Raw genomic sequence first — 27543 nt, 5'->3', positions numbered from 1 at the left:
TTAGTCCTCATGTTTTAAGTGGCAGCAGTGTCCTGCATTCCCCCAGTACCCACCCATGATATGGACCATCAGTGGCAAGAAAAAAAATCACTTCAGATCAAGCATGTGTTTTAGAACTTTCACAGGGATGAAGATAGTTTTTAATGTTTAGATCAACAAGTCTTACAAATTACGCATTTTCTGTATTGAAACAATCCAAAATGCTCAAGTGCAATGAGTTCCTTTAAGTAGTAAACAAAACAATGCTATTTATTTGCCCATTTTTTATTCTTTTATAAACCATAATTTAAACTCCACAAAGCTTTTCAATTCACTGAGCAGAGATTCCAAACAGGGCAGGTGGCTGGCTGCTAGTGTGCAGTTTTCCATAAGCACCAAAGTAACAGCAGGGACACGGGATGCTGGTTGGTTGAAGTCAGAGGCACAGTAGTGTAATTTCTAGGAGAATTGCACAAGAGCCTACAGCAGTCTTAGCTGGAAAAAGGCATAATGCTGACAAGGTTTGGAGAAAAGATTTCATCAATTTACACACTGGGCAAGGAGGAAAACAAAAATGTCAGCTTAGCATAGATTTGAAACTTTGTGTTATATGGTCTTTCCAAAGGTTATTAAAATGAAGCTGAATGAAGCATTAGTAATGCTGGCATGCTGTGTGGTTTAGTATTATGCTAGAGGAAGACTTAACCTTGGATAACTAGCAAGGATTTCTCTTCTTTAGGGAAATAAATGTGTATGAACTACAGCTTAAAAAGTTTAATGAGCTGATAAAGCAAAATCAAACACTGAGTGTCAACTTTTATACTACATTAATATATTAAATATAAAGCAAATATAAATGTGTAAGAAAAATGGGGAACACTATTGCATATTTAGAAAAAATATCAGAAGCCATCCTGGTTGCCTTGCACGAAATTATATTCAGAAGGCTAAAATCATTTTTATTTATATATATATCCAATAAATCTGTGAATATAACAATAGATAGGAACAGTATATAAATATGGCATATTTAAATATTTACATAGATGTGGAAACTAGTCAAAGTGGTGCTATATGAAGGAAGCATCTGTTATAAAGTCAGATTAAAAATTCTGTATCTGTCCATATGCATTATGTGATTAATTTTCAACTTGCATCTTCCGTAAACTAATTAACAACTTTAAAATTATCATTGCATAGACTTACTTGACAAATATTAGTTAATTCTGCATTCCACCTCACAGTAAAAACTACCATGATAATGATACAAAAATAACTCAGAGAACAGGAGCCAGCTGTACTGCCCTTCAAAGTTTAGTCCCCGACTTCCTGCTCTTAGGAACAAGAAAGACGTTGCCATCTCTAGTTTGCTGCAGTGAATATTCACTAGGAGAGTAAGGCTTTCCATCTTCATCACGTAGCATGCTGAAGACCTCGAGGTACAAGGTGGTGAATTGCTTTTTCATTTGATGAAGGCTCCTGTCATGCTCTCCTTTTTCCTTAAGTAACTTCTCTTTCTCATCTTTAAGGTTACTCAAATCATGCTCCAGTTCTACTATATTTTCCAGTTTTCTTTTGCGGCAATTTTGAGCAGCCACTTTGTTCTTGCCTCTCCTGCGTATATCTCGAATAAGTGTAAGCTGGGCTTCATTGAACTGCTCCTTTGACATCATTTCACTGAAGTCCGCAACAGGGAGATTGATGATTTTTTCAACAGGAAAAGGGATCTGCAGAGCTCTTGCTCTTTGCTCATCTCTTGTGAGATGAGCTTCAAGGCGGCCTGGAGGTTTATCTTTTGTGAAGGGAGCTTTGGGTTGGCCGGGAGCAGGAGGGGGTTCTTTCCTTGGTGTGGCTGTACACGGCAAACTTGGTGTTTGAGTGCTTGGCCCTAAGGAAGAAAACGCCTGATCCTGGAGGTGCAAAGAGTACACATCAGCACTGCTCTGCAGCACGCTTCCAGGAGCGCTATCCACGTCTTCCATTTCAGAATCACTGCAACCCAAAGTCTTATCTCCACAGGCAGATGATTCCACAGAGTGTTCCGGCGACGCTACGCTGGAACTTGCATTCAGTGAAATACCAGAGTCAGAATCGGTACATTCTGCTCTGGTCCCTGAGCCATTAAAAGCTTTACACAGTGCAAAGTCAGAAAGATCAATAGGTTCACTTAGAATCTCTGCCAGGGATTGGCTGATTGTGTTCGTTGCTGCTGCATCACCGTTCACCTTTGTATCAATGAACGTGGTGTAGAAATCCTCACAGAAATCAGGGTTTGAAGGGGATGTGTCATTTAAAGAGTTCACACTCAGCTGGCTGGTGTCTTCTGGTGGCAAAATGCTGGAGAAGGGGCCCTCCATACCATCCAGGAAATCTGGACTGCAGTTAATGTCTTTTTTCAGCATGGGTAATGAGCTGCAGTAATTGTAGCTGTTGTGCATCTCTGCTGGCTTGGTTTCAGGGCTCGTGACTGTGCTCACCTCAGCCAGGTTATCATTTTCAATGTTCAGGCACTAGATGGGGAATACAAGGGAGAAGTTGAGCAACGCATCTCCCAACTGATAAAACCCTTTTCTACAACCCAAAAGCATTAAATAGCTATCAGCATGGACATAAAGGGGTTTTATAACACCACTGTAGTCTAGATGGCTACAGCACCCATGTGCTATGAAGAGGCAATCGAGAAAGATGACAGACACCAAGGTAAGAGCACAACACAACTTGTTCTGGACAAAGATGTTTAGAGGAAGAGAGCAGAGCCTCTCGGGCTCGGAGCAAGATGCTGAAGACACCCATTCCAATGTGTTATGGAAACTGCATGGAGCCCTCCTGTTCTGGCAGTTGCTAGTGGGGATCCTGGAGCTGCCAGGTCTGAGCTTCTCATGAGCACCACTGCTAGGAATGGCATGAGTACAGAAGTGTAAAATTCCTGAATGAGACTTCATGAGCATGTACACCAAACAAATACTTCTAGCACCATTACTTTCATGTCACAGTTCCTCAAAACCAAGATTCTTCTAATATTTACTGAATGAAGGCACTAAGAAGAGTGCTAACATGGAGCCTGGCAAACACACGTTAGTTCAGGTGGCTAACACCAGTGTGAGCATCAGACTGCTCCTCTGATGGGCTTTCTTTTGCTGGTTAGAAGAACACCTTCCCAAGGGGACAGCAGTTGTCTAACCGAAGCTGAAATAAGCAGGGCTGCTTTCCCCCAGGAATTACTTAACTAGAGGTCCTTCATGGCTTAAGCTAAGACTTTCAGTGTGAGAGCTCTATTTTTCCATTTCTCTAAACATAATTTGTAAAAGGCAGTGCCCTCATTTTAATTATCCTTTTTTTTCTCCAGAAAATTATTCAAATACTATTCAGAATTACTGCAATAGATTATTTTGGTTTGGTTTCTTAATCTATTTTCACCATCACTACTGCCTCTTCACACCTAATTGCCCTTGTTGCTTCTGTAGGGCCTTTAGGCCTAACACAGTAATCAGGTTAGAAAACTAGATTATAAAAAATATAAAAAGATAAAGGGAAAAGGGAGAGTGGCAGGAAAAAATTCAGCTCCTACAAATTTTCACTTTAGTTTTATGAAATATGATTCGGATTTACAGGCACTCCACCAAGCAATCATCTCTTGTATTAATAGCATAAAGTAAAGCAGCAGCATGCTGAAAAGCATGATGACATTCTACAGTACTATATTTGAAAATAAATTTATTCAATTTTATAGTAAAATATAAAGAAAATAGAAATAGAAACATGATAAAAATCCCTACATATTCTCTGTATTAGCAAAGTGATTTTTTTGTTCCTTTGAAATATCCAGTCCATGTACATTACACAAGTTGTTGTTACTGAATATATGAACAGCATTCATATAAATACACCTGACTCTTTTGTGTACCAAAATATATATTCTCACTTTAAAAAAACCAAACTTTTCCTTAGATGAAAGTTGAATACAAAAGTAATCATATTCACACAATCAGACACTGACAAAAAGCCCCCCAACATTTACAGTAACACGTGTGAAAACAATTCCTGTAGTAGATCAATGACTCAGAAGTGTCCATTTCTGAGCAGCTGAATTTTGACAATGATCACGCTGTATCAAGTTGCACACAGAGGCAAACAGTGACTTGATAAACGTGAGGAAGTTCTGACTGAGAAGTGTTTCATTAAGGCTTATCTGTAAAGAGTTAATTTCATTCTTTCTACATGTTTTTCAAGACATTCTTTTTGAAAAAAACTAAAGCTTATATTGAGTTATAAGCACTCTACAGGTGTAGAAACCAAGTCATAATCACCATCTGTTCAGATGCTGTTGTACTGCCTTCCCCAAAATACTACAGTCCTTCAAAAACATCATGCTTTGTTTTTCAGGTGCTTATCACACTAACCTGTAACTCTGCAAGGGACAGTAATTCTTCCCAAACTTGCTCTATGTTCTGCATGTTCTCTGTATCAGTGGGTTGTACTAGATCAGGGGATTCAGGTGGCTGAGTTTGATCAGAGGAAACAAAGGCTGGGTTGCTATTGACCTGAGCAGGAACCAGTGACTGAAATGCAGCTGAAGAAGCCTGAAGGGTTTGAACAAAAAATTAAAAAGCTGAAGCAATGATAACTAAAAAACCCACTCAAAAAACAAGATGTGCATTTTCAAAAGCAAAAATCTAGTTTTTGGAGATCTACCATTTCTGCAGAACAAACCGGTATTTCTTAAAGAAAAGCTTTTTTTTAATATAATGAAATAATATAAAAATAGGCTTAAGCCTACTCACTGCTTTATGCCAGCTGGAGCCAGCTTGAGGAAAAAACTCAGATCACAAATTAGCCTTATGCTTCATCAGAGAAGACATGAGACTGACCCCATGGAAGACTACCCATGAAACCACTGAACTGTGCATTTTTACCTCATGCTCATCTATAAACGGGAATGCTTCTGCCAAGAGCTGCATGCAGTCATCAAAGGACAAGGCCTCTGCTTCTGGTTTTGAAGGCTCTGTGGTCTAAATAGGAGAGTTATGAAAAAAGGTTACTGCAACTTTGACTAACGAAGATCTTCCATTACAGCAACACATGCAAATTCATTTTAGGCAGCCCCTGGTATTATGCCTTCCTGTGAATGGGAACAGGGGGACACACACTCAAAGCACTGGAGTTTACCTGTGAGAAGACAATGGATGGCTCAGTATTTTCTGACTGAATGCCCTGAGCTGGCTGCACAGGAACAAATTCACCCGTCTCTTCATCTAACTCCAGCTGAGCCAGCAAGGCTTCCTCCTGCTCTTTTTGGAGCTGCTCTTGTCTTTCCTTTTCAAGTTTCTTCTGTTTCTCAAGTTCATACTCCTTCTGTCGCTGACTAGAATCAAAAACTTCACGTCTTGCCCCAAGGTCTATATCTTGCCTCCAAAGGATGTCGATCAAGTTCATGTCCTGCAACAGAAATGCTTTTTTTAAGCAAGTTCCTCCCCAGCAGAATGGTTGAAAACAACAGCAAAGCTTTAATCTATGTGTCAAATGGGTAGACTCACGTAACTGAAGTTTATTCTCTTAATCCTAAAAATTACCAAAAATAAAATATGCCTCTATGTGACCTTTCTGAAGTGTGTGATCTGATGGTTTGGTTCCTGTGGCCCACACACAGGATCACAGAAACCAAGAATTTATTACAATTGGTAAGGAAATACAGGAACTAGCCAGAGCATAAATATATTCTTCTTTTTTGACTTGTCTTATAGAAAACATGAAGATACAGAATGAATTTGTCACAAATAAATATTTTTAGGAGAAAAGAGAGAAATTGAAAAGTTTGAACATGTAAATTTTTTTTCACACGTTCTTGTAAAACTGCAAAAGCTAACTAAAAACATGATGGAGGCTTCCTGAAGTAACTGTAATAGCCATACTGCAAAATGTATTTTGTAATATTAATTCATCTTAAAGATGGTATTCATCTTAAAGATCAGCAGTACAGAGCTTCAGAGCTGGAAGAGAATCTGGTTTCAAAGACACCAAGTGACATAACATCCCTAGCATTAAAGACAATTATTAAGACTGTTAGTTAAAACCTGTAATTTAAAGCTTAGTCTGTGTTGATGTTCTAAATGTGACTGGTTTGGAGCAGCTGAGTATAAAGTAGCTGCAGGGTCTCACACTGTTAATGAGTTGGCCCCTGGCTCATCACAGAGTCCAAATGGAATTCTGCTGTTTAGGAAAAGGCAATTGCTTAATACTATTTGCTTTGGCTAGAATTACTTTTAATTTATTGCATCAGGGTTTTTTATTGTGGGGGGAGAGCAAGAGGGTTAGTGGATTCTTTTGTTTTAGTTTTTTCTTGTTCAAACAGTCAATATTTTTAGGGCTGAAGTCTAGAGTATTTTCTTCTATGAAGAAAACCTAACACTCAAAATTTCAAAATTTATCAATTTGTATGCCTGCTGATACAGAATTTTAACACTTGCTAGCCACATTTTTCAGATGCGTAAATGCCAACCATTTAGCTGGTGCCTAGAAGTTTTTGATTTTGCATCATGTTTCATTATGCTTAAAATTACCCTTCAGGGGCAGCATGTAAAAATAATGTTTGGTGTTGGGCATCCTCATCAGATTAACACACTACAAGTAATACACCAAACACAGCTTTTCATTTAAACAAAACCTTCCTGATTCACCCAGCAGCTCTACACCCAAGATACAATTTTTTGCCAGCACATCAAATTCAAACACTCCCTTCTCTCTGAAGGTTATTTTCAAATAGAGAAGCAAAGCAATCTGAATGCCAGCTCATGCTGCCATTCAAAATGATCACGTCTGTCCAACAGTTATGGCAAAAAGCTTTAGGCCCAGTCCACATCTGAACAAACCAATTCAGTGTCCTCATTCCATGTGGCATGAACAACTTCTACTAATAACTAAAAAAATGTATTTTTACTAAACCAGGTAGTTACATAAAATATCTCTGTGTAACATAATGCAGGCATTTCCAAATCTAAAACATATTTAATATACCTTGCTGGGAGAGACCAAATGCAGCTTTAATGGCCAGCAATGAAGAAGCTGAAATTATTGCAGTGGCTGCCCAAGACAATGTTTGGTCTTTCCAGATTGGCAGGGTAAAACGAACTAATTAAGTTCTGCAGTAATTTGAGACACTGCAATATGGTACAGCTTCATTAAGGGCCAGTAGTTTACCAGCTGCTCAGTGTCTCCTTCTGCAGCAGATCCAAAAGTGTTTCTTAGTTTCTGAGCATTTGCAATATGTTCTGGATAAAACTGCAGGATCTGGATTTTAGGGCTCACTTCTGAATTATTCATTTACAAAGCACCATTAAAATGTGACTCAGAATTTTTTTTTTTGTGCATGTGTGTGTATAATGCACAAAAATATCAGAACAGGTGATCAGTTTCAGGTTAAGTCATGAAAAACAAAAGTTTTTCTTTCTGTAGCTACAGAAGGCAAAACACATTCTCCTTAAGAAGAAAATCCACGTAGCCTTAGTACAAAAACTTAAGACCCAGCTATTACATCTTTCTAATAGCCATTCTAATGGCAATATTCATTATCGAAGTAGCTTTGGGTGTTGCCTCCTTTGTGGGATGAGATGTCTCCAAAGACACCAGCTGACCAAAGAAAATGCTGTGGCTGTACAGCTCTGCCTCTTTGTGCGTGCAGCAGTCAGTTCAGGATTCTTTTTTGAATGAATATGCTCACATACTTATCAAGATTGTCAGGAACTTGAGCTGCTGTTTGACAAATATAACAGCACTGATTGGCTCCTGTCACCATTTTTCAAGGGACCATATTTAGGTCAGTGTCTTATCTCTGGCAAAGAGCTGAGCTTTGCCAAACAGTCATGCTCTACCCTTGTTGGGAGTACTTTTAAATTTTATTTAGTTGTGCTAGTGACACTTAAAACCAAAAGGATGGGTTGTTTTGTTTTTGTTACCACCATGCAACTGGAAAAGAGCCCTCTTATTTTCAGTTCAAAAAGTTGTACATAAATACAGCAATGTTAGTCTTAACTTTGAGTAACAATGCAACTAATTACTCTTAACATAAATAGGCTACTTGGAGGGAGTGTTCTGGTCAATATGCTGATACGTAGTATCTAACAGCACACTGATTTAAATATTAACCTGCCACTTAACACTTATCTATAATTTCAGCCAATGCTCTTAGTAATACTTCCCTTTTCAAGAAAAAAACGTATTCTGGTCATTAGTCCAAAGCCTCAGGTCAAAGTTAAGGGAGTCAACATTGACCAGTGATTCACTGAGGAATGAATCACAACCACAAGCACGAGGTAATGGCAAAGAACTCGTAAAAAAAACCCTTGCAGCCTAAAGCAAACATTTTGCAATTTTGTTCCTCTAGCCCCTCCACAGTCTTCCTCTTTATTTCCCTGCCTTGTCCAACACCAGCACACACATACATACACAGGCAGGCATCCTGCTTTAGGTTCATCACTGAAGCAGTTTTCCCCTTCTACTGTGAAAGTATCCCAGTAGTAACTGTGCCTCCACGCCTGGAGTGTTAAAACTGAAGCTATTAAAACGTGTTCTCCTCTCCTGTACAAGAGCAACCTGCTGGTTTTTAGATGCCTCAACACCACATGCTGGTGTCAGAAAGACTCATTTGGAGGGACAAGGGAGCACAGACTGGCATCTAAACTGAACACATGCACCCAGAGTCCTGTGAAAGATGCACCTGACCCAGGGCTGGCTGCTGCCCTTCAGAGCCAGGCTGACCACTTCCCTGAAGATCAGGCACATTTACTGCAAAGGCACAGCCTCATGTGACAGCCTCCACAAGCGCCCACTTGTTCTTTCCTCCGTTGTGCAACTTCTTGGATTGCATCAGAGGAAACGATGGGTTTGGCAGAGCCCGGAGGCTGTGCAGGAAGAGCCCAGCCTGTGCCCAGGAGGGATTGCAGCCATGGTGCTTCCCCCTGGCCTGGAGCTCAGCTCCTTCCCTCCGAGCACCAACGCCCAGGCCAAGGGCAAACACATTGCTGTCGTCCCACAGTTTTAAATTTGGACAAAATGGTATGGGTTTAAGATTTCCACAAGCAGACAAACAGTGATTTGCTTTTGGTTGATTTTGGTTTGATTTTCTTCACAATTCTGAAGACAGAGAAACAACTTCTCTCAATAGAAGACATTTTTGCTTTCCCATGATCCATGTAAGCAGGAGGTGCCTTGTACTGGTGGTTTGATTTTTCTGTTCATTTAGTGATATGCTCTTCCAACCACATTGATAGCTTAGTTTGGACATATAAAGGCACTTTTAATAAGATAAACATAAATGTTAAACAATTCACATTAAGCCACCATCTGGCCCCCAATGGAAATTTTCATGTTTTAGATTTACATATCAGCATTTGCCATCTGGGCAGAGTCTGTTATACATTTTATGAGAAAATCTCTGACTACATTGTAAAGTTTGACAATTAACTCTTATTGCTCCTAAGCAAATATTTGCAGAGGGGTAAACAAAGGAAAGAGACCCTGTTTTCATGTTACTTTCATGGACTGACTTCCGTGCATTAAACAAAATGCTAATCTTTTGTTTCATCCCTGTCTGGTTTATCTGACTGGTTTTGGTAGTGTTTAGAATGTAAACCATTTACAGGTAGCAGCCCAAGTGTCAGCAGAGAAACAATCTCAGCACCTTCAACCCACTGTAACCTGTCCCCTGGAAACAGAGCACCTTGTGAGGTTTGTGCATTTACTTCAAAAGTCATACCTTTTGCACCATAAACTGAGATAACATGAGCAGAATCTCTCACCAGACAAGGATCTGTTTTCCTTTCCCATGATCTGTTAGCACCTAACCCCACAAAGAGAGATGATTTCACATGCCAGCATGAGCCAATAGAAAAGCAACAGAATCAATGATATTGCATACAGCACGGAGGTCAGGCCAGTGCCACAGGAGGAGCAGGAAAGCATTCCTACAGCTTACTTGCAGAAAGAGATAGGGCAAAGTTTCCCTCAATTCTTATCTGTTTTCCAGAAAGTGAAGGGAATGAAGAAAATAGCACCTTACCTTTCTGTTTTAAAATAAAAAACCCGTGTTGGATGTGAGACAGGCTCTAGGATGTGAAACACTTCAAGGCAAGAATGAAAAGAAGTCCATCAAGTAATAAGGCAAATACAAGAAGAGCTGGAAGCATCTCACCACTTAAGAAAAGCACAGTGGAAGCAACAGCTGAAGGTTTTCACTTCATTTACTCAAGAAGAATTGATTTTGTTCAAGTAGTTTTTAGAAATTATTTATAAATAATTTAATGTTTTCAGACAATCTCTGGCATCTCCGTAACTACTGTTTGGTTTTCTAAATCTTTTTCAAGGTAAGTTACTTAATTACAGCTTACAATTACAGAACAAAATTCTGGAAACATAAGCCTTATGCTTAAGAGAAGGCACAGAAAGCAGATAAAGTTAGCCCAACACCCTAACTTTTAAAAAATAATTGAGAAGAATGGGGAAAAGGGGATGACAGAAGTGACTTACACTGGTGGGCAGAGGGGTACAACAGCAATTTCAGACCTCTGAATTCAGGGTTTGGAAGCGTGACAGGACAGACAGCTGTCAAACAAAGCCACACAACAGCAACTTGTGATTTGTGAATATACAAGGTCAAATCTCCAACTGCCCTGCAGAGCTGTCTGCTGTCCCATATTTTTCACCAAGACTTTCTAAGAAATCTGGGAGGAAACCAGGAGCTTGGATAGATGCAAGGGGACGTATTTTTTCTGTCTTTCATATCTGTGCCACCTAACACTGGTGTGACTGTACTGACACTAAACCAGAATGTTTTGACACTACACCAGCCTGCTTCTCTTTCTTTGTGCCCATTTGTTCTTCCAGGTCCTAAAGTCTTTGGATGCCTGAGCCACAAAACACTCTTAAAGCCTTGGCAGGCTAACTTAACTAGGAAAGGACTCCAAAAGGGTTGTAAAGCCCTAGCTTTAAAGAAGTGATATTGAAAAAGAATTTTTGTTCCCTATTTGTATAAACAAACCTGTTAAAAGCTGTCCATGCTGAGCATGCATCTTGGGACATTCTTCTGCCCCAAGAGAGCCAGGTAAGATCAGCTCCTGAAATGTTATGTCTATGTATGCAAATTTCTATTTTCTCCTAACACACATCACATACTCCAAACTGTACCTCCCACTGTATTACAGCAAGCTCTCTTAATAAATGTCAAGTTGTCAGGATCTACACTTATAAATTAAGATTAGTTGAAGAATTCCTTGTCTGGATTGTTCAGCATTCTTAAGCAAGCCTCACCACAAGCCTTGTCTAAGGGCATTACTGTGACAAAGACTGGGAGAGGTTCTGCCTGGCTGGAAGTACCATTCTGGATAGCACTCGCCCATTCTCCCAACCCTCACTCCAGAAATAACTCCTCTGACAGGTGGATTATTTATGTATTTTACCTGAAATGTCATCTTCCAGGAATGGTATCAATAAAGGCTAAGTCTGTAAGTTATGTACAGCTCTCAACATGATGGTTTTCTTGAACACATCCCATGGCAAGCAAGCTTTCCAAACTGCCAGGGAAAAAAAGGTACCTCATATATACCTTGTAAAAAACACCCTGTATAGTGAAAAGCCAAGTTTCTTTAAGCCCGAAGAACATTAAATGAGCAAGAATGTAACTGCAATAAAAAACAGCTGTTGAAGGCTGTTTATGGTCATTAATGTACTAACTTTATTTTAATTCCAAAACCTGAAAAATCCTAATGCTAACAGTAAAGCAAGAATACAGCAGGTAAAGAAAAACACCATCAGAAACACAGCAAAGACGAGGAAAAGGAAGAACACAGAACAGTTTACTTCTTCACTCTGGCAAGTCGTCTCTTTTTTTTCTGCAAAATCCATCAATCCCCACCTCCCTGACATTCCTTAAAACACTGGACATGTCCAAGTGCCTCACAGCACTCTGAGCCTGGGGCACAGCAGCAGGAGCAACACGCTGCTCTCTGGCTCAATCTCATCATCCAGAGTCAAACAGGGATCTGTGTCCTTTTCCCAGCACATCTGGGCTGCTTTGATGTGACCATTTATGGTACAACAGATCAGGGGACTCTTGCTCAGTGCTGCAGATCTTTCTGCAGAAGACTGTTCCATGATCTATCTCAGACACTCCAGATGCAGCTGTGTTTTCTAAATTGTTTAATCAATACATATTTTAGATGGTAGGTTTAAAATAGTAAGAGTTTAACATAGAGTGTTGGTATCCAGGGACTGAATGGGGCCTGGACTGATCCCACCTCAAGATACTTAAAGAAAAAAAAAAAGAAATTTCAAATCCACTGTCTCGTTTGCACGGCTTACAGAAAGAAAAATCTTAAGCCTGATATTGGTACATATTTTCTTTGTCCAGTATGTGATTTTTCCAAAGTTATCCTCTAGTACTGAAGACTAGATCTATCATGCATTGTATCTGCTCCAAATTCCTTTATTTCTGCCTTAGTCATACAGAAAAGACAGAGTAAGGTCTAACATGGTGAACTGATGACACTGAATTTTTCTTAAATAAACTGAATTATGCCCATATTTACAAGAGCTACTGTGGCTGCTCAGAACAAGCTAAAAATGGCCATGGCTGTCATCCGACTTCTTCAAACTTAGTCCTAAAACTCTTGACATCCCAGAGTGCTTTCTGAAGCATCTGTATCTAAAGCAAGGAGCCGTACATGTTTTCAGAGCTTTGCTTTTTAACTTAAATGGGTTCTGTTTTTCCCTTTGCAGTCTTAATTATATCACGTCAATCCAATTTTCACTTTTCCACAGTATACTTGGCTAGTAGTGCTGCAGTCCCTTACACTCCAATTCTGAATCCCTCTTTCAGCTTAACAGAGTTATTGACTTGCTATTTCTTTATCTTGCATCAGCACATTACAAAATTAAGTCAATAAACACAAAAAGTTAATATGTATTCAAGTTACAATCTATTACACAACTCGCACAATGAACTTGGGAGGCTGGCAAAAATACGGGATTGTTTTCATTAGAGTAGGTTAGTCTGTCTATTTGTTTTTGCCTGATACATCAACAAAATTCTGCTGTGCAGCCCCAACAAGTAAAGTGAGTGATTCTGTGGCTGACTTTCTAGCTGTTGTCTAATCACCATGTACTGCACCACATAACTCCATTTTGAAAGGTATTCAAATAGCAGCCATCTCAGATAGACAAGCTCTTTCTGAAATGAAATATGGCTTTAATGACTTTGTGTTTTGTTTTTTTTTTCTTCCCAAGTTAAAACAGCATCATAATGAAACAGGCATTTATTGAATTTTGTCATTTATACAACAACAAAAGGAAGCCCTATATGTAAACAAGTAATATAAGAAAAACACTGCTAATTTTTTAATCACAGGAATACAAAAGCCTCTGTGTGCCACTTCACTTTCTATATTGAACCTACAGTACCTGAAAAACAGTTACCTGTTAAATTATTATCTTCGAGCTATTCTGCTGTACCCAGCCAAACATTTGCTCTGCAGACATTGCCACAGGATACTCACAAGTTTATACACAAGAGGATTTGTTTATAACAGTGGCTCAGTCATCTAGGAAACATGATCCAGTCAAATTATAGCACATTATTTTGTCCAATCAAACAAATCAGAAAGCAAAATAGCACAGGAACAGAAAAAAGAACCTAAAAGACTGCAAATAACTTTCAGTTGTATAAATCTTGGGTTATAACTTATTAGCCACTATTTTGATTTCACACCTTTTGGAAAAGCATGTTTCAAACCAAACATGAAAACTGTGTGCTTGTTTGAGAGTCTATATATTCTCCAGGATTATATCTTTCTTGTACTACACGCCTGCACTGCACTGCACTGGCATCTTAGTTCAAAATCCCCACTTCCAGCCTTTGCTTTGCTGATGGCTGGGGAAGTTACAGGGTCAGCACCTGTGTGTCAATACAGCTGCAGCAGAGCCTGGATGTGCACACTGCATGCTCTGACATCACGAGAGGCAGCTCTTGTCAACTTCCACCTCACTCAGCTCACAAGCAACTTACTTTGTTAGTGGTGGTTGTGGACCAAGCTGCAGTGGCAAGCAACTGGAGTGCCTGGGTGAGTTAAAAAGCAATGAGGTTCACCCAGTGTCCTGCCAGCACATACCCAGCAGCCCTCTTTCAGAAACAGACAGCTACTGTGGCTGCATCAAGGAAATTGCATATGAACACCTCATCAGCCAGGAGTACTATCTTAAGACTAAAAGTTTAAGAATAGGGTAATATTGCAGGAACAGTGTTTGCTCCAGATGTGCCCCCATCTGGCAGAGTACATAGGTACACAGTTCCCACTGCAGTCTGTGGGGCACAGGTGTTAAATACCATCCTGAGTCAGTCCTGCAATTAATACGCCTTTTTCACATACATAATCCATCTAGACACTGCTGGGAATTCAATCAGTGCACAGTTCTCACTAAACAAGCAGAAGCAGGGGTTCTTTTCAATGTTCAGCCTCTAATACACTTACTGTTTAGTTTCTGCAAGGGAAGAGAAACCAAACCCAGAAAAGAGGCCAAAAATACCTTGCTATTCAACTGCTCACCACTGGGCAGTACAGAATCATAACAGATTTGAGAAAGGGATACCAGAGGGGTATGTTTTAGCTGTGCTGGCAGTATCTTTCCAAAAGAGAAATTCATGGTTAAATGGTACTGTGAACTCAATTTGACACTGTGAGCAGCCTTCACTAGTGACGTACTTCAGTCAATAATAATACCATTCAACTGTGCACTGTTGACCAAGAACACTCTACCTAAATTTATACAAAGCATCATAGAAATCATTATTCAATTTGCATGAAAGGAGTTCATATAGCTTTTCTCTAGCCACACCAAGATACGTGAGTTATCCTTCCATAGAATGAAGCAAGGGTAGGTTGTACTCATTTTCTTAAGCACTCGTAATCCACACATTTATCTACAAAATGCAAGCCTCTAGAAATCATCAGGCCTCACAAAGGCTTCAGGAATCTCCTTCACATGAAGGTCCTGTGAAGTTAAACAGCTAAATCAGAAAGCTCGATAAGGGGCAACAAGTCAGGCATCTACATGTCCACAATGTCCAATTTCTGTCCACAATGACAGCTTTTGCTTAAAAAAGGTAAACCCACTGAGGAAGTGAACAATAACTGGGTAGAAAACTAAAGCTTTGTCTGTGTGGGGCATTTCAGCCCTCACTTTTCAATTTATAAATTCTGAAAGCGAAAGAATCTAACTCATCTTCCAAGGCACAAACCAGAGCAGGTAAAAGGTTTTATAACTCTTGTCAAAGTAATGCTCAGTGTCTTCAAAAGAGCAACAAAACTGCAAAGCTCAACCATCAGTAACTGTCCTGCCATCCAAATCAAGAACCTCCACCTCCCACCACTTTCCTCAGAGCTTCTTCCATGTCTGTCCCCTTGGAGGATACAGTAGACTCACAGCCCATTTTATCAAAAACTCTCATCCCAAGCTTCATTTTGAATTTAACATAATACTGTGGGTCTGACCATAGGGACACTTTCAGAGTACTCTGAAGCACTCCACTAACAGTTTTATTATTTAAGTGGCTTCCATTCTTCACTTTGCCAACAAAAAGAAACTTTGAGAGATGAAAAATGTCTACAGATGTATGCACTAGCTGTCAGCTGAGCAAAGATTCCCAACAGTGGTCAGTGCAGACTACACTCCTGAAGTGGTCAATGATAAAGGATTACAAATTGAGCCAGAAAAGATGCTGTGGCACTACAACACTTCACTGAGTCACAACAATTTGGACTAGTTGAAGAATTAACCTGATAACATTATAGTTCAAATACTAAAACCAAAATAGGAAGCACAATATCAGAAGTCACTGTGCTGTAATTCTCTGTTACAACCTGTTACAGCTGTTACAAAGCTGTAAGGCACATTAATATGATGTGCATTTCCATAGCCAATAATTACATTTAAATAATTTGGAAGACCAGCTGTCAGAAATCACAATTTAGATTCAAATATAAATTCTGGTTTTCATATTATGCTATTCTACTAGCATAATTTTTTTTACTGACTTCTATTTTCATCCTTTGGCATCTTAAATCCTACTTATTTCAAAAGTTTACTCAGGTTTGATTTATTCTACAGATATCAGTGTGACAATCCTCCAGAAATTCCTCAGCTGACACAGATCTGCTCAAGAACCATCTACAACAGAAACAAAGCTGAGAGTGAATATAATTAATAAATTTAGTGTCAGATAACATGTCCATGCATCTCATGTCAAGTAATTCACAGCAGACTGCACCAGGGTCTGCAGTACACTTGCACCAAGGACACTTCATTACTCTATTAGCTGCACTGGTGCAGACATATCAGTGACTCCTGCTGTGATAGTGGTGAAGTCAAGCATTAGTGTCACAAACTGGGGTGAATACCCACACTGACAGGTCTTGGATGACCTCTGCTGTTACAGCCTCCACGATCTCCTTCCAGCCATGAAGCATCTGAAAATCTTACCCTTCTGAGCTGAGCTGCACCAGCCTTCAGAGCCACCCACTCATCCCTGCCATCCTCTCTTGTCCATTGTTCTGCTACCCAGCTGACTGTGGAACAAGTCATCTGGTCACACAACTGCACGCAATCCAACGGCAAATACCCTGACTTTGAACAAAATCCAGTCTTCTTACCCAACAGCATGTAACTCAAGCAAACAGCTCCTGAAGGCAGAAGAAGAAATGATGAAGAGCCCCCGCCCAGGCAGAGCAGACATTAAAACTGGCCCTCTTACACGGGAGCGGGCAGCATTCCCAGTGCCAGACCTGCACCAACCACGTGCTGCCTGGGAATTCTGAATGGGGATCTCCCAATGGGGAGCCCAAGCAGCGCAGGAATTTTTCCACTCTAATTACAGCAGTAAGTAGGAAGATGCTCATTTTACCACAAGGTTTCAAACAAACAACCCCCCCATGATCTTTTTATCACAGCTCTTTACGGCAAAATGGTGGGGTCACCTGAGAAGGAAGCAAATCAAAGTCACAGCAACTTTCATGTAACTCAGCTGTTGAAAAGTTACTGCTTTAACATTTTCTAGGTATTAATTTTCAAACATAGCAAACAGACACACCCTTAATCATAAAACAAACCTCCTCTTACAGGCACACTATCAACCAAGCTCCTTCTGAGTCAAGTTCCCAAGCATGCAAACTTTGTTTCGCAAGCCGTCTCCAGGAGTGGAATTTTGTTATACTTAACAAGAGACAGCATGTAAAATCAATAGAGCAAACTGCAATAAAACTTTGAAACTGCAAGACAGAAGTGTGAGCATGGAGGGAAAAGTTGATATCTTTACATTTCATAGCCACGCAGAAGATACTTCCTTAAAAGGTTTTAAAGAGATGGTTTCAAACTCATCTTACGTAACTTTGTTGCTGCAACTTCAATCTTAAAGGAACTTTCTTTCCCTTTCTCTTCTCTTAATTTTAACTAGATAATAATAATACTGCAGAAGTCAGGCTACAAGTCTAACTGCAAGACATGTACAAAGTTGAGTGGTTTCAACTCCCTCCATACTGCAACAGCATCCACATGAACAGACATACCTTATAAAATGGTCTAGTTTACATTTAAAGACAGAAAACATTAATAGTCATTTACAGTCCCTCCCAAATAACTTTGCTAAACAAACACTGTTTTATATTCCTTCTTACCAATATAAAAACTGCAGCTAATCAGGCCCAAATGAGAAATCAGAACTGACATAATAAAAAACTTCAACCCCATCTGTAGTGCATAAATTGCAGCCACATAACTAGTATTTCTAAGCTATACCCATTCTACTAGAGCTGCACCAAACAGTACTTGTGCTAGGGTTTAATAATATACTACTGAGCAGCAGTTATACTCTGCTGGTAGGACAATGCCAACTTAACTCTGATTTATTCACATTCTTACAATTTCCTGAAAGCTTTCCAAGATCTCCAGAACATGTCAAAACATCTATGTATTTTAAAGTGAGTTTTAAAGTGAATATTTACACATAAATTAAGTGGCAAATACAAAGCAAATGTATTGACATATTGAAAAATCAATGTGTCACTTCAAGAAAACACAGAAAATGTTTCATCAAGACTTCAAAATAGCAAAAGACAGAAAACAGAAGATCCTTCGTAAGATAAAGACAAATGCTCCTCTCCAAAGCAGTCAAATAATTAAACACTTTTATCTATACTAGAAGTTGTTACAGACTGCTTGGTAAACCAAATTAATATTTAATTAAAATATTGGTGCCAAATTAATACTTAAGTGTATTGTTCTGAGAGACTTTGCTTCCATTTGAAATGGCCACTGTTGACATATACATGTCAAAGTATGTTACAACGAGATAATATAATGAGGAATATTTTTTTATTTCCTTATTTTAAAGAATAGTAAAAAAAATTAATACCTATGTAGAAATCACAGAAGCACAAAAATAGGTGTTGCTCTGATTGTTTCACTACTGTGCTGCACAGAGCAGTAACACTGCTCTTCTACTTTAGAAAAACTGAAGTGCTATAAGATAATTAAATTCTTGCTACTGCCAATTAATACGTGACTGTCACTAGCTTTGCTTTTCCCATACAGAAAGCAGTTATTGGGTAAGAAACCTTTAAGCACACAATGCCTATATTTAATTGAATGCATTTGCCAGTATCTGTTGCAGATAAGCCTTCCCCAGTTTCCAGCAGTTTTATCCACCACAGATAGCACTGCCACCTTCAGTTCTTACCGCTGGTTTAATTGTTTACCTTAATGAAGCAGATATGCCATAAAAGAATTGCAGTTGAGCAACCCTGAGGGGCACTGTGGTTCACTGTATATCAGTCATCCTTGGATAACATAAATTCAAAGTCATGACTTCTCATTGGTCATACTGGAAGACTTGCAGAGGTAGCAAATGAAGTGTTTTCAAAAGCAATTAAATCAGTTTATTGCTGAAAAAGGACTAAGCAGACCAATGTGTCATATTCTTTCCCCTTCACCTAAAGCAGCATTCTGTGGCACAAAGTCTAACTTTGTTATAATATACAGGATTGGAAAACTGACCAGACTTCAAACCCTTTCAAGTTTTCTAGGAATGTGCTACATTAAAATAATAGGTTACTGAGGCCTGGAATGAGATGGAGGCCAAAGCAAACTTTAACCAGGTGATTAACCTGGAGACTTTGCAGGACTTCTTGCTGGCTGCAACTCAATCAGCAGGGGATTAATATTTAATTCATGCCAATAGGTTACTGCCTGAACTTGTACTGCCCTGGCCTCAGCCAACACAATCATTGGAAGTACATCGCACTTGCACAAATTGACCTAAATTTAGTGAATGGTTTAGTAATTTTAAAGCTTATCTTTGTAATTGCAAAGAGAAGAAAAGAGAAAGAAGCAGTGCTTGAGATACAAAAATCAACCCAATTTCTTCTTCACAATCAATCACACACCCTGTGTTACAGGTATGGGTACATGTGGCATCACTTACTGGCACCTTCATGTGGACTTTCTGTATTTTTTCTTTGTCCCTCAAGTTCACCCTTTTCTGAGCCTGCAATTGCCTATTTTGATTCTCCTTATGAAGTCGACTGCATTCCAAAAACTTTCAGTGACAAACTCCATCAGCTCTTGCTGGTTTGAGTTTTCTTAGTTCTTCTACTGAAGGAACAAATAAAACAAAATTTTACAACTACATATGAAAAACTTCAGTAAGGAATAGTATGAATTGTTTTTACTCAGAACAAATGCTTCACTTGGGTCCTTTCACTTCTAGTGCTCCTCAACAAAGCCCAGTATACTCCACCAAGCTATCTGATACTTTTTAACAGTATAAATATGTTCAAGATGCTATTGCTACACTCATTTCAGTCAGGATCATGGAAGTAGCAGTAACTATCAAACAGGTACTTTTCTGCTTTGCAAATTTAAGAGGTAAAGAAAGCAAAAGAAACCAAAATGGTATTCAGGTGCAACAATAAATACAATAATAATTTTCAACCATTTCCATGGTTATACGTAACCTATGGCATTCTTATTCAGGATGAATATTATAATATCTCTATCCTTTCAATTAAAAAAGAATAAAGAAAGAGACAGAAAGCTAAAATTTATTCTTGCTATGAACATTAGTGGGAAGTGAACACAAACCTTCCTAACTGCCCACACAGTCCAATAAAAACATCTCAACTTCTTTAAAGCACACAGGAACAGCCAGCTGCCTTCTGCTTACAATGAATGTTCTTTTTAATTCCAGTTTGGTCTCTTTCAAACACTTCCCAATAAACTTTCAAAGCCAAGCTCTCCTCCAACTTTGAGTGTTAAAAATTAACTTCTTCAAGGCAGATAGTCAGGTTTTCTGAGACATGATCTCACACTTCCCACAGTTCCCAATATAGCTGTAAGTTCTTGGCACATTTTAAAGTAATGCTACAGAACAGGGCTCATATGATGGATATTTACTACGCTAATAACAATATTCAATTAGATGTTCTCCAGGATGGATTGACAAGATCAGCTCCTGCTAGGCTACATTCATTTCAGCCAAACATGCTACACTGCATTATATCTAACACTGGCTTAACTGAAAGATATTATTTTTTGAGTTTTGAAGGAAAGAAAGCTCTGCCAATATAGCTCAATATCAAGGTGAGCACAGAACTACTGGGATGTCAAAATAAATGCATTTTTACTTAAGGAAGTGCTTGTGATAAGCTTTCATCTACTTCCTCCAAACTTGTCCTCCATTTTAGTAGATATCAATATATTCAGAAATATGGGCATTTCTTCATTTTATTCACATAGATACATGAATAGATATATCTACAGATATATTGATCAGATATCCCTATTCAATAAGGTTATTAAATCCCATTATCAAGAACATTAAAAAAAAAAAAAAAGAAAAACATCAACTGAAAAAGCAAAGACTTGCTGCCAGCCCTGAGTGGGGTACTTTTTTGACTTTCCCACAGAATCATGTGGAAATGAGAGGCTATTAGGAAATAAAAATAAACCCACTCACTTGATGATTTAGTGCAGCACGTCAAGAAAAAGAAAAGTACATGTAATTCCTCATCAAAGCCCTCTATACTGAAGAGATTACACTAATTGAGCTGGAGACTCTTCAGGACAGCTCTCTAGAAAAACCCTAACAGATACACTTGCATGCACACTCAATTATTTGTCTATTGGTTTTGCTAGTTGTTGCGATTAGTCTTATTTCCAATCTAATGCAACCCACAGCTTCATTACTTGTGTTGGAAAGGGAATTCTTTTTGCCCTCTTGTTGTGAGGCTCAAAATTTAATAACTAAGTGGCTTGTTGAGCTTTTTCACATGGTTACAGGAAACTCTTTCAATAACTTCACATTTACTGAAGAGAAAGGTCCTGCCTTCTCAAGTGTGATTTGAAACATCCAGACCACTTGTTCCACTGCAATCTTTTTTCTAGGATGGTTTGAGTTCTATGTAGGCAGTGTTCCATTTCACCTCTGTGCACAGAGGTGCACCCTCTTTCCAGGCAGAAAGGTACAACAAGGGAATACTTTTTACAAGAATATTGCAGGAGAGAGCTCTGCTAACTCCCCCAGAAGTACATAGCTGAAAGTGGAGGTTTCACATTCTGGTTAAGGAGTTTGATCAACCCCTACACACTCACCTCTACTGCTATGACTATTGCTAGCAGGCACATAGACACTAAGAAAACTTTCTCATCTGCTGGCATGCAAAATGAGGGGCCAAATGAAGATTGTGTTCCCCCTTGAACATTTTGAGTGAACACTTTTTTGCTACAGGGCACGTGAATTTTACATTTAATGAGTACTTTAGGACTATATGTCAAAGATGATGATAAGTTGCTATCTAAAAAACACACAGCCTTTCAGGCTAGGTCTGCAAGAGAAGAAATCAGCAGCTGCCAAGCTTAGATAGGAAAAGTGCAACAGGTGGCTTAGTAGAGAAGGTTTGACAAAGCAGGCAGACTAGTAACAAAAGTGAGGTTTCTGGAAGAGAAGTCACAGTGGACTGGGGAAGAAAGTAAGAAATCATGCAGGAATTAGTCTGTTAAGAGTACCTCAGGAATGAGACCAAAAGTGCCTGGATAATATAGACAAAAACCAAATTCCCAGGGTGTTTACGTAGCACAGCCCAATACAGTGATTTCTTTTGCAGTATTTGCCAACAAACTGAGGAGGCGAGGTGGAGGTCATGGCTGTATTACCCAGGGCTAGAAAAACAGATGCGCCAAGCAGTGCTGTGAGCAGTCCAAGACTCAAAAGGACTATCCAATAAACAGAAAAAGGTACATCCCATACTGCTGAAGTATCTGCAGAAGTACCCACTTATATATCCTAAAGCACAGATAATGTTACAAGAAACTCTACTGGATAGTACATATTGTACCAACACACACCAGAAGAGCATCAGAACACTTGAGACTTGAGTCTTAATTTTGCAGTATGAAAAGAATTAAAGCAGCTCCCAGAACAAGTTTTAAGTATTATTTCCTTAAACCTAGTATTTTGTTGATAAGGATATGTTTCTATTCAAACTCCCAAGAAAAGCACAATTATATAAATTTACAATGGAGTTGAATTATGTTTTCAGTTATTCAGGCAGCTGTTGTGCAACTAGTTTGCAACACAACAGTACTGAATTCCCCAGGCTTCGAGAGAAGAGGCTCCACAGCACATGAGTACAAACCACAAGCACCTCTGAGCCTCCAGGACACCGGCCCTGGCAGAGGCCACCCCGGCTCCGTCCGCTCGGCGCCCAAAGCGCTGGCGGGGTTTTCCAGCGGCGGAGGTGCCGGGGCAGCCCGGGCTCCGCGGGCTGCGTGTGCGAGCCTGGTCCGGACCCCACGGCGAGCCCGGAGCCGCCCCGGGACAGCAGCGCGTGCTTGTGCGAGAGCCCAGGAGCAGGAGCGGGCCCGGGCTGCAGCAGCGGCGGCAAGCGGCGGTAACTCACCCGAGTGGGAAGCGGCAGCGCTCGGGCCCGCCGGGGGCAGCGACTCCAGGCTGCACCCGGCTCGGGCAGCCCCTCCGGCGCCGGCGCCTCCCCGGCCGCTCCCTCGGGGGCGGCCCCGACCCCTCGCCCTGCCCGGCCCGGCCCGGCCCTCCCCGCGCTCCCGAGGCTGCGGGCGGCCCTCGCTGACCCGGGCCCGGCCCCCACAGCGGGCAGCGCGGCCCCGCCCCTACCGTGACTCAGCACGTTCCGGGGGGCGGGGCCGCCGCCAGCGCCACGTGCTCGCGGGCTCGTGACGGCCGCCCCGCCCCTCGCCCTCACGGCCGGGCCTGCCCGGGCCGCGGCACCGCTCTCACCTGCGCGATGCCGGCCGCCTCGATCTCCATGGCGCGGGGCCGGCTCAGCGAGGGCCGGCACGGGCCGGCACGGCACGGCACGGCACGGCACGGCACGGCGCGGGGGCGGCGGCTGGCCCGGCACCGCCCGCCGCTTCTCTCGGTGCTGTTTGGGGACGGGGCCGCGCCGGGACGGCGGCCGCCCCCGCGCTCCGCCCCGGCCCGGCCGCGCAGCCACTCAGCGCCCGCCGGACCCGCGGAGGCGGCGGCTTTCCCGGCAGCGGCGGCGGCCGTGACGGGCGCCTCGTCCGCGCTGCCGCGGCCCAGCGCCCCCCGCTCCCGAGGCAGCCTCTGCTCCGGGTGTCGTCGGTGAGTGTAGGAGCGGCCCTGCTCCGAGCGAGGCCGGGGAGTTCGGCTCTGGAGCAGGGAGCACTGCCGGCAGCCCGGCGGGCAGCGCGGAGGGACGGCAGAGTCCCGGCAACAGCCCCGTGTGCGCCGGCTGCCGGGCAGGGCATCCCGAACGAGCCGTCGAACCAGCCGAAACAGATACCGGGGGATCCGGGGTTGGCACGCACCAAGTGTTTGGAGTTGGTAGCTCCGGGCGAGGGTGCCCTCGGAGCGACATACCAGTCCTGATACCATTTTATCAACCTTTTAGGACTGTTTAATATGCAACACACGTTAAAACAACACATCACAACCCCCAACACATCTACTTCTCAGGTGCCAGAGCGTGCCTAAATGTAAGGGGGAGTGCCTTAGAGCAGACAGCCAGGCCACAGGCTGGCATCCTTACATGTGCCAGATTTACCAAATTGTTGCAGTGTCTTTTATCTTAAACACCTGTCGTTATATGGTGAATTACATTACTCAGAGAGCAAGTTGAACTCCCCTTGAAAGTCAAACAGTTAATCCACTCAGTGCACTGAATACCACTTTGGAAAGGGTCTGCTGCTGCTGTGTGTGTGTAGCCTGGCTGACAGCGTATGACACTGTGCCTTTCAGATGATCCTTGGGTGGCTCCTCAAGCCCATTTCTGACGTACTTTCAATGACTAATTGAACCAAATAGTGTGAAATTAGAGGACAGTTACTATACCTGATAAATCTCCCTGTTACTCCTTTGCGGGTGTTTTGTTTCTGTGCTTTGCAGCCAGAGTACTCTACCGAGTTTGTGTCAGACCCTGCTTTGGGTATGCACAGCTGCTGGAATTTAAACAGCTCATTTAAACAGAGCTAGGGTGAATATCTCGTTTTCAGGTTTGCCCTTCAAGGTACAAAGCTGTGACTTCACAACTTAAAAAATAGCGTAAGTATATAAATTTGATATGTCTCTAATAATTTAGAAGTTCTTTGCACCTTCATGTTGCAGCTGTGTGTCTACCCAAAGATCTTGCTGTAATTACATGAAATTGATACATCCCTTGGAAGGAAGAAGAATCTGTAATATAAGTGGATTTCCTATATACATATTTGATAACTGTACAAGCTGCAGTGGAAGCACTTCCCTTACAATGAAAGTTTAGTTGAAGCATGTCCGTGGAGCCACTAGACACACTGTGGAGGTCTAAGAAGGACATGTGCTGAATGAATTAGGTATATTGAGGCGGCTCTTACAGTGCTGTGGCTTTGATTTCATGGAGGTAGAATACAAGGTGACAATGAATCATTTGTAATGGACACTGAATTTGTAATGGAAAACAAACAGCAAAATGTAAAGTATATTCCTGTATATTATTTTTGTAGCACCACTTTATTTTGAGGTCTGAAAGTGAACCCAAGTGAATCCAACAAGAAGGACTCTTGTTGAAGATTCTGGAGAAACTGAAGCAGGCTGTTGCAAGTTTAAAAACCTTTTGAATGCAGCTGCTGCCAGATCCTTGCGAATTATGTTTTTATTAAGTACCAGCTTTTTACTTTCTCAGTATTATAAAAGGAACAGTAAGCAGACAAGGAGGAGTAATACACAGAAGGAGTAATACACAATGCCAGTTCATTAAAAAATGCTGTGAAGCTATAAAAGTGTCTTTTCTACATTCTTTATTTAATAGAAAACAAAACGAAAGAAAGTATGAATCTTGGGCATTGGCATAGGTTGTATCATAGAGCAGAAATAGTATGCAGAGCCAAGCAGCTTGTTTGGAGCCTGGGGGGAAGTAAAAAATGGCAAGGACACTTTCTGGTCAGGCAGATAAAAGAGCATCGACTATATATTTCATTTGCATTCCTTACTTAATTTCTTTTCTCCTTTCCTTATCTTCACACCTTGTGCTCAGGCTGACCAGGACTTCACTTCTAATGAAAAGGCAGTCATCCAAAAATCGGCTTAATGAAAGTGCTGTGTTGCACTGGATTATTCCTGCTGTACACTGCTGAGAAATGAGATACATGGCATTGGGAGCTTCTGAAACAAAGTACCCGCAGTGCTTATACTGTTATTTTGTCATCAGACAGTCTGGAATACCTGGAAACACAGATTTGTTTGTGAGTTGCTCTTTACAGATTTTTATAGAGTAAAGTTTTTAAGAAAATGTTTTCAATTAACATTGCATCTTTTTAATCCTGGAGTTTATTTGGGATATAGTAACATCCCCGTATAGTATACATGGAGGAATCTGGCCCTACGTGTAGTAGTGCTCTAATCTCTGCTTGTTAAGTGTAAACTTTCCACCACAAAAGAAAAATCCAAATGCTTTTTCCGTTTGCCATATTAATGTTTGTATACATTCATTTACCTTATAAAAAGTACATAACTTATTCTAGATGTATTGACACTCATCATTGCAGTATTACATTTTATAAGCAAATGAGATACATATAATTGCTGGGAAATTCAAAGTAGCTGAAGTAGTATATTCAAGAACAACTCAAGGGGGTACTTTACAAAGATAATACAGAACTTTTTATGACACATATTTTAAATGTTACATGTTGCCTATTTTGATACTAGACATTCTCATTCCTCGTCTTCCATTAGACATTTTCTCAATTGTAATATTTAGAAAAATATTTATTATCAGAATTTATACTGATGGCTTTTCTTGTTCTTTTTATAATAATTTACGTGCATTGAATTTTATATTAATTTATATTACAATATTTGTGAAACTTGATAGTGCCACCTACTGCCGAAAAACAAACTTTTTAAAGACTTGATCGTTTGGGTACCTTCAGATTAAATGGCAGTGTAAGAAAATATCTGTTGAAGTAACAATTTTCAAACTTCTGAAAAATGTTGGAGACAAGTCCTGACTTGCCAAGTCAGCTTCAGTCTCTGAATTTCTGACCTTTCAACCAGTGACTATTTTGACCGAAACTGTAATGAGAAGTGACTCTGAGGATCTTGGATTTTGAGGTTTTTTGATGTTGCATTTTTAATAAAGAAATTTATTTTAAAATCAGTCCCTGTGATATCCCTAGAAAAACACCAATGAAAGGAATCAGTGAAGCAACACTTATTTTTCACTCAGTGGTAAGAAGACATCCTCTGTTTTCTGTTTTAGAGAGATCTCAGCATGAAATGTAAACCAAACAGCCTGGAATTAGCATTACACGTGACACATGTTCTCTTCCCTTCTTACACCACAGAGTCATGAGATGGACCATAGATCCCTGCTTGCTAATGGCATAAGGTGGCATGTTTTCAGCCACCATGGAATTATTCTTCCCTAACCCCTGCCATCTAAAAGCTGATGAGGTTAATATATAATCTGAAGTCCAGTACTGGTTTTGCCATGTCTCCATAGTGAAGACCCTGTGTCTAGGACTAGTGGAATAGTTACCATATGCCTGCAACCTTTGCCTAAGTCCCAGACATTAAGTATTGGTTGTGATTTCATTCTTGGGAACTGTGGAAATACAGGAAGTGGTAAGACTTTGTACATGAATATGAGTAAGTAGAATATACACCCTTAATCTTCCTGAGGAAAGTTCAGCTTTAAATTTGACTCACAGGAGTCAGGAACAGTTGATCTTCTGCTGGTACTTGTCCCATCCTGTAGAATAAGTTGGCATTGATATGGTTTGAATGCTTGATTGTGAGAGTTTCTGTCTTGTTACGGGTTGATGACTTAACCTTAGAAATCAACTTCCTTTCAAGTTGAAAAAATCTTGAGAACAGCATATTAAAACAGATAAAAAGATAACACAGGGGTGTTTCAGCTTTTGCTGAGCAGTGCTTGCACAGTGACAGGGCCTTCTCTTTTTTCTTGGGCCGGTGAACAAGGAGCTGGGAGGGGACAC

General features: G+C 40.7%; 2 protein-coding genes across 7 annotated transcripts in view; one reads left to right on the top strand and one right to left on the bottom strand.

Moving 5' to 3' along the window:
- Positions 1 to 104: 104 nt before the first annotated feature.
- NFE2L2 (NFE2 like bZIP transcription factor 2) lies at positions 105 to 27543 on the bottom strand. Of its 5 annotated transcripts, none has more exons than XM_062498634.1 (5): positions 27254 to 27543; positions 5146 to 5415; positions 4893 to 4988; positions 4380 to 4559; positions 105 to 2489 (listed from the first exon to the last, which is right to left on the bottom strand). In XM_062498634.1, the coding sequence occupies exons 1-5, from the start codon at positions 27422 to 27424 to the stop codon at positions 1287 to 1289; spliced, it is 1920 nt and encodes a 639-aa protein (XP_062354618.1). In that variant the 5' UTR covers positions 27425 to 27543; the 3' UTR covers positions 105 to 1286. The 5 variants fall into 5 exon arrangements, with proteins under 5 accessions (XP_062354618.1, XP_062354623.1, XP_062354622.1 ...); XM_062498639.1 differs by lacking the exon at positions 27254 to 27543 and adding an exon at positions 22971 to 23088; XM_062498638.1 differs by lacking the exon at positions 27254 to 27543 and adding an exon at positions 22716 to 22819.
- Positions 23595 to 27543, top strand: part of AGPS (alkylglycerone phosphate synthase) — a 74942-nt gene continuing 70993 nt past the window's right edge. Inside the window, exons 1-2 of one of the 2 annotated variants that reach the window (XM_062498641.1) lie at positions 23595 to 23671; positions 25578 to 25785. In XM_062498641.1, coding sequence (XP_062354625.1) covers positions 25681 to 25785 — 105 coding nt within the window. In that variant the 5' untranslated portion in view covers positions 23595 to 23671; positions 25578 to 25680. Of the gene's footprint in view, positions 23672 to 23694; positions 24046 to 25577; positions 25786 to 27543 lie in introns of those variants that run through there. The other variant, XM_062498642.1, reaches the window with a different exon arrangement.

Source organism: Cinclus cinclus, chromosome 9 (assembly GCF_963662255.1).
Source record: "Cinclus cinclus chromosome 9, bCinCin1.1, whole genome shotgun sequence".
In the NCBI taxonomy this organism is placed as follows: domain Eukaryota; kingdom Metazoa; phylum Chordata; class Aves; order Passeriformes; family Cinclidae; genus Cinclus; species Cinclus cinclus.
The sequence above is the reverse complement of the archived record's forward strand: the minus strand, read 5'-3'. Positions and strand labels throughout refer to the sequence as shown.

What these genes read in the sequence shown, in the direction of transcription:
- NFE2L2 (XM_062498634.1), bottom strand. Translation starts at nt 27,424, where the DNA reads ATGCTGTTCTCAAGATTTTTTCAACTTGAAAGGAAGTTGATTTCTAAG. An exon ending in CATCCATTGTCTTCTCACAG is followed by an intron (nt 4,989 to 5,145) that starts GTAAACTCCAGT and finishes TCTCCTATTTAG; the next exon opens with ACCACAGAGCCTTCAAAACC. An exon ending in CGTTTATAGATGAGCATGAG is followed by an intron (nt 4,560 to 4,892) that starts GTAAAAATGCAC and finishes CAAACCCTTCAG; the next exon opens with GCTTCTTCAGCTGCATTTCA.